Raw genomic sequence first — 10,823 nt, forward strand, 5'->3', positions numbered from 1 at the left:
CTACCCTTCCCACATGGGAAGAAGACATACAAAGGCAACTTGTCGCTAGTTAAAATCTCCCACTCACCCTTCCTCTCCTTCTAATTTTGAATTTGTGAATTTGTGTCCCCCCCCCCGACTGTTAAACATGAATATGTTTCTTATTTACACCTTCTAAGTTTAAAACTTGAGTTGGTTATTTGGCTGAAACAAGGAACATGTAATTTCCAGTATAACCAGACTTCAGGATGAGACTTTACCTTGTCTGCTCATGATGACTTGTTTGTGTACATCAAAAAGACACTGCAGCAGGTTTGAAATTGTATTTGCATACTGATTTGTATATTCTCCCACAAAGATTTATAATTATCTATTTCTGACACCTTATGCAGTGTAGTCATCACCAGTGTCTCGTAACTTACTAAAAACAGAGGCTGACACCATTAGCGTTCACATCAAATTGACAGATAACAGCTAAAGCGATGAAACCATTTCTTGTTTCTTTGTATCTCCTGGGAACTTTTCTCCATGCCTTGGCTCAATGCACCTCGGAGTTTCATCTTGAAGGAGATTATTTGTTGGGTGGACTTTTTGATATTCATCATGACAGCAGCCCTGTTTATCATAATAGACCAGAAGCCATAGACTGCTCCAGGTGAGTATTATAATAAATCTAAGGGAATAATAGATCAAGAATGCCCGGTGTAACTCATGACGGATGAACATTAAAGAGTTTCTGCCTCATTTTTAAAGTAAATTGTTACTGGTAGTAGCACATAAACAAGAAAATAGTAGCACATAAATAATAAAATACAATAAAATGTTTTATTTATCAAAGTCCTTGTCCTAGAAAATACTCCTTTAGATATCCATGTCTGTACAGACAGTAACACTTATTCTCACACTCTGTCACTGTCCTTCCTCTGCACACAGTAAACCCTTCATTCATTCAAGCTATCGAAGGTTTCAGGTGATGAGATTTTCTGTAGAGGAAATCAATAACTCCACCAGCCTCCTGCCAAATGTATCTCTTGGCTATGAGATATTTGACCACTGCTCAGATACGCACAATTTCCCAGGTTTTTTCAACCTCATCTCTGTCAACGGCTTGATCCAACCTTGGGGTGAACCACACAAGAATCTGTCCAAAGTGATAGCAGTGGTCGGCACTTATACGAGCCCTAAGGCCCTGACTGTGGCCCCTCTCTTCATGATGAATCTCATTCCTATGGTAAATTTGCCAATTGTATTTTAGCATATTCTGATCAGTTAGATCAATTGATTAAAACAGTTGGATATATTTCTAAAAAAGATTTTAACTTTTGAAAATTTCTTGTCACTGAACATAATCATGGTTTTTCTATTACTCTTTGAACAGGTCGGTTATGGAGCTGCTACTTCTGTCCTTTCAAGAAAACAGAATTTTCCATCTTTCCTCCGAACAGTGCATCCCAGTCAAAATGTCATGGCAATGGTTGTTAAGATTCTGAAGCACTTCGACTGGCGCTGGGTATCTTTCCTTTACATTGATGATGATTATGGCAAAGATGGCCAGGAATTGTTCATAAAGAGGATAAAGGACACTGAGATCTGCCTTGCATTCACCAAAGGCCTCAATCAATATACAGATCACTCTCAAATATTCAAACAGATAGAGGCACAGAGGATAGGTGTCATTATTGTTTTTACTCCTGAATGGACTGCTGAAGCTCTCATTGAGTCAGCAATACAACAAAACATCACCAACAAAGTGTGGATAGCAGTGGATGGTTGGTCCTTAAACAATGAGATCCCCAAGAAGAAAGGAATCAAAAATATTGGGACTGTAATTGGGGTTGCTGAGCCAAGAATGACAATTCCTGGTTTCAGTGATTTTATCCATTCTTCCAGAAGCCAGGCTCATTGTGAAAACACAGAGCAAAATATGGTTTGTAATCAGGATTGCAACTGCAGCAGCCTGAGTGCAGAAGATGTCATCACTGCAGACCCATCTTTTAATTTTCCTGTTTATACTGCTGTATACGCCATCGCTCACGCCTTACACAATGTCCTGCAATGTGGAGCTGGCAGATGTAACAACAACATTACAGTGAACCCACACATGGTAATCATACAGATAACTTTCTCACTGTCTGATTTTTTGCTTCTAACAAGTGTATTTTACAGACAAGCCTATTTGAAAGTGATCAATCATAACACAAAATACTTATGTTTGCTAATATATTTATAACACATGCAAACAAAGGCTCAATCCCATTTCATATTTATACCCCTATCCCTCATTTGAGAGCAACCTTGCCCCTTGAAACACATATAAAAAGGGTAGTGGTTTAAAACTTCCCCTGTGACCCTGATTCGTCATCAGTATGCTGGCATTTATGTAAACAGACATGACAATTGATGTCAGACATTGTGAATGTACTGCCTTCTGCAGTGGCAATTTCTCCTGCATGGGCTATAGTCATCCTTTAGTGGTTATCAGGACCCCAGCAATTCCTTAACAACTAGGGAAGGGCATTTTGATTACTCACATTAAATTATCATAGAGTACTCTAGTACTTGCAAAAAAATTCCTAATGTAAGAATAGCAATGTAAATTGGCCAACAACAAGAAATAAACTACTGACGTCCAAACAAGTACTCGAGTACTCGTGCCCATCCCTATTAACAACTGAACTTTTGCAGTATCAATCGATCAAACAAGTTACTACAAGTCAATGCCACATTGAAATATGTCACACTGCAGCACCCTATTTCACAGGAATATCTCGTAAAACCTATTTAATCAACACCCTCAATGTTCATTCTGAACGCATGAAAGTAATCTTAATTTTCTCTACCCACATCAGGTTCTTGCAGAGGTGAAGAAGTCAAACTTCACACTTCTGAACCAGAGAATTCAGTTTGATGAGAATGGTGACCCCAACTATGGATCCTATTCTATAGTTTTCTGGAACCAAAGTGGTGATGCAGAGGATATTGGCTTTTATGATTTTTACCCACCGTTCCATTTCTTGATCAATGACAGCAAAATTCAGTGGCACACGGAAGGAGAGGTAAGTTGTTTTTTCACAGACTAGAATTTACATTCTCCATGTTGACTTAAAATTACTCTGTTTTGGTTTTGCCACGACTGCTGGGATGTGTGTGTGAATGAGTGCATATGTGTACAAAGATATGTTTATTTAAAACACAATATCAGAAACATTAGCCAAAGGTGGCTGCTCATGGTCTCATTTGCAGGGACGTCTAGATATAAAGCTCAGTGTATATTACAAACCCTGCTCAGATGTTTATAAAAGCCATATGGGCCTAAATGCTGCTGCTGCTTCCCTATCACATCCCTCCACCCCTTACAGCATTCTGCTGCACTCACATTTACTTTTCTGCTAAATAATTCTCTCTTGCGCAGGTGCCTACTTCAGTGTGTTCCCAGGAATGTCCTCATGGATCTGTTAGAGAGTATGATGGACTCCACAGATGCTGCTTCAACTGTAAGATCTGTTCCAATGGAACTTATGTCAACAGCACAGGTAATGTGAGAGCTGCAGTGTTTGACTAAAAGTTAAATAACACACATTGTTTTCTAAACTGTTTGATCTCTCTTTACTCATGGCCTTCAAAAGTGGACCTTAGCTTTATTGACAAATTGTCTCTCACGTAAAACAGAGGATCCGTACAAGTGCATCGCCTGTAAGGACACAGAATGGTCTGCAGCAGGAAGTACATCATGCAGTCTGCGGGTGGTGGAGTACATCCCATTCACAGACAGTGGGGCCATACTGATTATGATCGGGGCCTGGGCATTTGTGGGCCTCACACTAGCCATGTCTGTTCTCTTTGCCATCAACTACAACACACCTGTTGTCAGATCTGCTGGGGGACCAATGTGCTTCCTGATTTTAGGCTGCCTCAGTCTGTGTAGTTTCACTGTGTTCTTTCACTTTGGTAAGCCAACAACCTCCTTCTGTATCTTAAGGTTCTTACCATTTCTGTTGTTCTACACTGTTTGTCTAGCATGTTTTGTTGTGCGCTCATTTCAGATTGTTTGCATTTTCAAAATAGCTGTCAGGTTCCACAAGATCAGCAGCTGGTGGATGAAATATCACGTACAATGGCTGGTTATCACTGTGGCATTTGTTACACAGGCAGTCTTACTTATTATCGGCTATACTTATGCTCCCCCCAAACCCTACCATGAATTTTCATCCCCAGACAAAATCATACTTGGTTGTGACATTAATCTCAAGGCATCCTCTGGTTCAGTGGCTTTACTTTTATTTTTGTGCTCCCTTTGCTTTATTTTCTCCTACATGGGTAAAGACCTCCCAAAAAACTACAATGAGGCCAAAGCCATCACCTTCTGCCTGCTCCTGCTGATCCTCACCTGGATCATCTTTGCCACTGTGTACATTCTTTATCATGGCAAGTACATCCCAACACTGAAAGCTCTGGCGGTACTCTCCAGTCTCTACTCCTTTCTGTTGTTTTATTTCCTCCCAAAATGTTACATCATCATTTTTCAATCATACAAAAACACGCAGGCATACTTCCAAGGTCTCATTCAGAGTTATACCATGACAGTCAGGTAGTAGCAGCTTCAAGTAAATGTGTGTATCTGTATACAGAACTCTTGCTCTTCAGGCCTCCTGAATACTTAAAATGAAGTGATAATAATTTGTAGATGGTCAGAATAAGTACATTGTAGTTTAAATCTTTGTCTCTGTTTTGTCGCAACCTAATTTTAATTGGTTATTTGATTGTTTCACTGAGGGGTGTATTAATAATATTCTTGAGATTAGCTGTAACAATAAACAGTGATTAACATTTTAACAAGAGGCACTCATACTGTTGTTTTGGGGATGGTTGGCATCTCTTAATCCTGATCAGAGCCTTTGACTGTAGAACTTATCAAGACTAAGAGTCTACAGCCATGCTAGTAGCTTTATGAGACTGTAGCCTACTTATAGATACGGCAGTATCTTGAGCTAAATGCTAACACCAGCATGCTTACGTGGTCACAATGACTGATGCTGATGCTCAGTAGGTGTAATATTTACTATGGTCCCCATCTTAGTTTAGCCTGTGAGCATGCTAACATATGCTAAGTAGCTCCAAACACAAAGTTTAGCTGAGGCTGACGGGGATGTCATCACAGCAATTTAATCATAAACCAAAGTGTTAGAAAACTGAAATAATGACTCTATGATAACACCAGATGGAAAGTTGTAAGGGATCACTACAGTAATTACTTTTTTTCTCTTTTGAGGTGGACATGGATGTCTGCACCAAATTGCATAGCAATCCATCCAATGGTTATTGAGGCACTTTATTGAAAACTACAAATGTGAATGTCAAAGTCTTTAGGATACATCCCCTAGGAACCATGAACATTCCCAACATTGTTAATCCATCTAGCAGATGTAGAGATATTTGCTGGGTTACTGAAAACTTTGACTTTTTGGTTGCGCTAGGAGAAAAGTTCTGGAACCACCACTTTTATTAGGATTCGTCTGCTGGGCACCATAAATATTTATACCACCAGACCTACACTGCCATCCATACAACCACGCTGCTATCATGACTAAGGATATGAGCAGCTATGTCTTGTCAGTCATTATTGCCGTGCTAGCATCATGCCAATCTGTTGGTGGTTTAGATTGTTTACCACTTCAGTCTAGGCTGAAATATATAAATAACTATTGAATGAATTTCCATGGAGTTTGGCACAGATATTGTTGGCCCAGAGATGATGAATCCTACTACTTTTCTCCTAGTGCTGCCAGCAGGTCAAAATTTTCACTTAATATGTGTGAAATATCTCACTGTCTGCCTGTTGGATTGGGACAAGCAGCAACCACCTGAGCTGAAAAATGAAGCCAACACGGAAGTGCCTCAAAATGCCACTTGAGGCTAGCTCCAAAAGCGAGTCAATCCCGATGAACCCCATATTAAAATGCCCAACTGAAATAGATATTTTTATAGCCTGATGGAAAAAACAGTTGTGGTCTCTGTAGCTAAATCTCCCATTCATGACCACTGTGCATGGGGTCAATCTTTATCTAAGTCCCCTTTTTAAGTCTTACTTAGAGTTATGCATAATTAAAGACGTGGCCATTTTGTGTAACAGGCTGTCTGTAAAGCCTCACCATAGCTCCACCCTCTCGTCCAAACATGGTCATTTCTGGCTCCAAAAAAATGCCAAACTTGAGGCTTCAAAACAGAAGACCAGAAACCAATGGGTGATGTCACAGTAGCTTTGTCCATGATTTTATACAGTCTATAGAATGGGACAATACTTTGTACAGACATTCATGGTTCCCTACAATGAATCCTATTACGTGGTGATCCCTGGATTTTATCCCTAGTGCTACTAAATGTATTAATGTCTCAACAACTATTGGATGGCAGTTATCCAAGGTCCCTAGAGCAGTGGTTCCCAACTGGTGGGTCACAGTCCAAAATTGGGATGCAGTCCATTCTGAATGGGCCGCAAACATGTCAAGTTTGTAAAATACACACTTTATTTTTAAGTACAGTGAATTTACGACACAGAGCTTTTATTTTAAGGAGCTGTCTCCTGTCTGAGTCTGGTTTGATGACGTTGTCAATCGTGCAGGTTTCATTAAAAGGGAGTGAATATTAACTGTAATAGTTACTGTCAAAATGCTTAAGCCAATTGTGCTACAGCCAATTTTAACATGATAATTCCTGATAAGTTACAGTTTCATGACGTTCTATGCACGGCCTTTCTGGCCTCGCTTGACAGTGTTGCTGACATATAGATTAAAACTTATACTACTGTTATTTTCAATATACACTGTATTTAATCATATGCTTTAAAATGTATTTGGATTTTATGTCACTAACCAGCCTGAGTGTTCATTGACATAAAGTTAACTCTGTTAAGCCCTGCGCTGATTTACATATTTATGTACAATGGTTATATGACCGTAAGAGTGATTCAATAAAAACTTAAAATGAAATGTGTGTGATTTCCTCTCTGTCCAACAGTCTTTTGTAGTTTCTTTAACACTTATGTCTCCACATGAGGGCGCCACGTCACTGTGACGCTGTCTACAGGACTGACCGTTGGCACACCTTGAACAGTGCAACATAGGTTTTTTTATTGAAATTAAATCAGGGGGCAGATGGTGTACAGATATTGATTTTGGGGAGTTTGTGTGCACATCTTTGTTCAGATATTCAGAGCTTTACCTCATTAACCTGGAGACATAAATAAAGACTACTTAGCCCCACTATAAGCCTATGAAGTAGACTGTTTGGGTCTAAGGAGCAGTTTTGGTGTTCGTTGAGAGGTTGGGCCCACTGTTTTTTTTGTTAATACGCTGGATTGTTCAGCTCAGATGCTTTGTCATCTGGTTTAGTGGCCAGAGGGAGCTTTGGTTAAGTGTGTTTCAGTTAGTGTGTGTTAATTACTCTGACAAACAAGTGTTAGAAACTTTGTGTGTGCCTGACTAACTTTAATGTGGTGGTGACAGGTGAGAGTGGTGATTTCTAATGATAATATCCTCTCTGTCAACTCTTCAAAGGGAACATTACATACACATTTACCTTTCATATACATTTTTAATTTATGGTTTGTTGTCACTATCCATCATTAAACGTAAACATTTTGTGGCAATCCATGATATTACAGTCCTGAGGAGACACAAGATTTCTCTTGTTGGTCTTGTGGGCCATATATAAGCTCGTTTGACCCTATCTGCTAATTATATGTACTATGCATTAAACCATGCACTGTGGATACACACTGTACTGTCTATGCAGTAAAAAGATGCAAACTCCTTTCAAATTGGTGCTACATGACCAGAGAAAAAAAGAGTAAAGGGGCTGTGGCATTTGCTTTTGCTCAAGAGGTAGAAAACATACAACTACCAGAATGCACTGCACTGCACCGGAAACAATTTGCAAACAATTTGACGGCCAGTTGGTAATAAACAGTCTTAATTTACAATTAAAATGTGAGCTAAAATTTGTTTCCAAAAACATCTGAGGTGAGAAATATAAGCAAAGATGTAACTGAATCTTGGTTCAAATTTGATCAGCACTGTTTAGGTTTTTGATCTCAATATATTCTGCCAGCAATTTTACAGAACAGTACAATAATACAAAACAGTATGGCGCCTGCCTCTTGTTCACATATTCCCATATTACAGCCGAACAGTCAGTAGTAAGTAAAATATGTTTCTGATGACATTTTACGTGACAAATGGGCCAAACAGCAACAGAATCTTGTTTTATTTGTGGTCAGCACGGAACTGAGTTTGGTCTGTGTTTGAGGAAGAGAGAGGAGAGATGGGTGGGTCTCTCTCTCAATCCGCTTCTATACTCTTTATGTCTGTCGTGATGGGCATACAAAAATCCAAACATACAATCTGTAGTTGAAGTAACAACCCTAGAGCCAGCAAACATCTGCTTTGAGCTGAGAGATGAGCAGGGAGATCTGGGTGCTGGTAAGATGGAGGGAAGTTTACCACAGTTTATTTACAGATACTACCCCCACTGTTACAACGACAACATTACACACAAGCTGACACTAGATTTTGCATAGCGGCGAATAGTTGGCTATTGATAGAGTGTCATTAGATCCATGCTTCACTAATCTGCGTGTGTGTGTGTCGGGTTATGTCTTGATTTTGAATCAGTCAGACACTGACTGTCCATCTTCATATAAATGTTTGTGTCCTCTTCGCTTCATTAAATGTATATATTTTGTGGCAATCCATGATATACTATTGTAAGACTGGGTCCTGGGAGGACACCAAATTTCTCTTGTTGGTCTTGAGCTAAAATAGTTGGGAAACTCGTGCTGTAACATGCTACCCCTCATGTGGGCCATCTATAAGCTTGTGTGACCATATCTGCTGTACTATGCACACTGTACTGTCTATGCAGTAAAAAGATGCAAATTCCTTTGAAATTGGTGCTACATCCATCCACACATCCATTTTCATCCGCTTATCTGGGGCCGGATCACGGGGGCAGCAGGTCAAGCAAAGCACCCCAGACATCCCTCTCCCCAGCAACGCTTTCCAGCTCCTCCTCCTCGTAGCAGCGAGCCTGGCACCCTCTACTCCTGCAGTAACCCCCACAAGACACCCCACCCCCACCCCCCAAGTGACGCAGTCGTAAGCCTTGTCCAAGTCCACAAACCTTATCCGGGAGGCTGAGCAGTGTGATACCCCAATAGTTGGAACACACCCTCCGGTCCCCTTTTTTGAAGATGGGGACCACCACCACGGTCTGGCTAGGCACCGTACCCGACGTCCACGTGACACTGAAAAGGCATGTCAGCCAAGACAGCCCAACAGTGTCCAGAGCCTTCAGCATCTCAGGGTGAACCTCATCCACACCCAGTGCCTTACCACTGGGTAGCTTTTAAACTACCTCAGCAAACTTTGCCAGGGATATGGGCGAGAGGCCCCCCAAGTCTTCAGGCTCTGCCTCGTTCACAGTGGATGTGATGGCTGGGTTCAGGAGTGCTCCTTCCACCGCCTGACAATGTCCCTAGTTCGGGTCAGCAGCTCTCCCTCTCTGCTGAGCACAGCCTGAGACAAACCCTGCTTTCCCTTCCTGAGTTGGCTAACGGTCTGCCAGAACTTCCTTGAGGCCAACCGAAAGTCCTTCTCCATAGCCTCCCGAACTCCTCCCTCACCCGGGTTTTCGCTTCAGTGACCGCCACAGCTGCAGCCCTTCTGGCCAACCGGTACCTGTCCGCTGCTTCAGGAGACTCCTGGGCTAGCCAGACGTGAAACGCCTCCTTCTTCAGCCTGACGGCCTCCCTCACTGCTGGTGTCCACCAGCCACGACAGGCACTGACAACCTTCTGACCACAGCTCCTAGCAGATGCCTCTACAATGGAGGCTTTGAACATGTACCACTCAGACTCTGGAGGTGAGAGTTGAGGACCCCACGGACAGGGGCCTCAACCAGATGTTCCCAGTTCACCCTCACTACACGTTTCGGTTTTCCAGGTCTGTCTGGCTGCTTCTCCCACCATCTGATCTAACTCACCACCAGGTGGTGATCACTTGACAGCTCTGCTTCTCTCTTCATCCGAGTGTCCTCGACACATGGCCGTAGATCTGATGAAACTACCACAAAGTCAATCATTGATCTTTGGCCAAGACCGTTCTGGTACCAGGTACACTTATGAACCTCCCTGTGCTTGAACATGGTGTTCGTTATGGCCAGTCCATGACTTGCACCACTCGGGTTCAGATCAGGCAGGCCGTTCCTACCAATCAACCCCTCCAGGTTTCTCCGTCATTGCCCACGTGAGCATTGAAGTCCTCCAGGAGAACTGGGGACATCCCCAGCCGGCACCCCTTGCAGGACGCCACCAAGAGACTCCAAGAAGGCCGGGTACTCTGCACTGCTGTTCGGTGCATACACACAAACAACAGTCAGAGACCTATTTGCGATGGCTCCATGTAATCTCTTTGGGCTTAGCCTGACCGGGCCCCATGGCCTAAGGCCCAGCCACCACATGCTTGCTGGTGAGCTCTCCCCCTGGGTCTGGCTCCAGGAGGGGGCCCCGGTGTCCCCATACCAGGCGAGGTGCTCACCTCCCGAAAAGTTCGTGTCATCGAGGTCTTTTGAATCACTCTTAGTCTGGTCCTTCCCCTTGGACCACTTTGCCTTGGGAGACCCTACCAGGGGCTATTAGCCCCTGACAACACAGCTCCCAGATTCACAGGGACACACAAACCCCTCCACCACATTAAGGTGGCAATTCTCGGAGGAATTGGTGCTACATGACAAGATAAAATGGAGGAAAAGGGCTGTGGCATTTGCCTTTGCTCAAGAGGTAGAAAACA

General features: G+C 42.4%; 1 protein-coding gene across 1 annotated transcript; it reads left to right on the forward strand.

Annotated features, from left to right (window-relative positions):
• The first annotated feature begins 325 nt into the window (after positions 1-325).
• LOC117269927 (taste receptor type 1 member 2-like) lies at positions 326-6,931 on the forward strand. The gene is made up of 6 exons (XM_033647292.2): positions 326-634; positions 913-1,210; positions 1,358-2,083; positions 2,829-3,035; positions 3,392-3,512; positions 3,649-6,931. The coding sequence occupies exons 1-6, from the start codon at positions 462-464 to the stop codon at positions 4,569-4,571; spliced, it is 2,448 nt and encodes an 815-aa protein (XP_033503183.2). The 5' UTR covers positions 326-461; the 3' UTR covers positions 4,572-6,931.
• The last annotated feature ends 3,892 nt before the right edge of the window (positions 6,932-10,823 follow it).

Source organism: Epinephelus lanceolatus, chromosome 8 (genome assembly GCF_041903045.1).
Source record: "Epinephelus lanceolatus isolate andai-2023 chromosome 8, ASM4190304v1, whole genome shotgun sequence".
Lineage (NCBI taxonomy): Eukaryota > Metazoa > Chordata > Actinopteri > Perciformes > Serranidae > Epinephelus > Epinephelus lanceolatus.

What these genes read in the sequence shown, in the direction of transcription:
- LOC117269927 (XM_033647292.2), top strand. Translation starts at nt 462, where the DNA reads ATGAAACCATTTCTTGTTTCTTTGTATCTCCTGGGAACTTTTCTCCAT. An exon ending in GAAGCCATAGACTGCTCCAG is followed by an intron (nt 635 to 912) that starts GTGAGTATTATA and finishes CTCTGCACACAG; the next exon opens with TAAACCCTTCATTCATTCAA. An exon ending in TTACAGTGAACCCACACATG is followed by an intron (nt 2,084 to 2,828) that starts GTAATCATACAG and finishes TACCCACATCAG; the next exon opens with GTTCTTGCAGAGGTGAAGAA.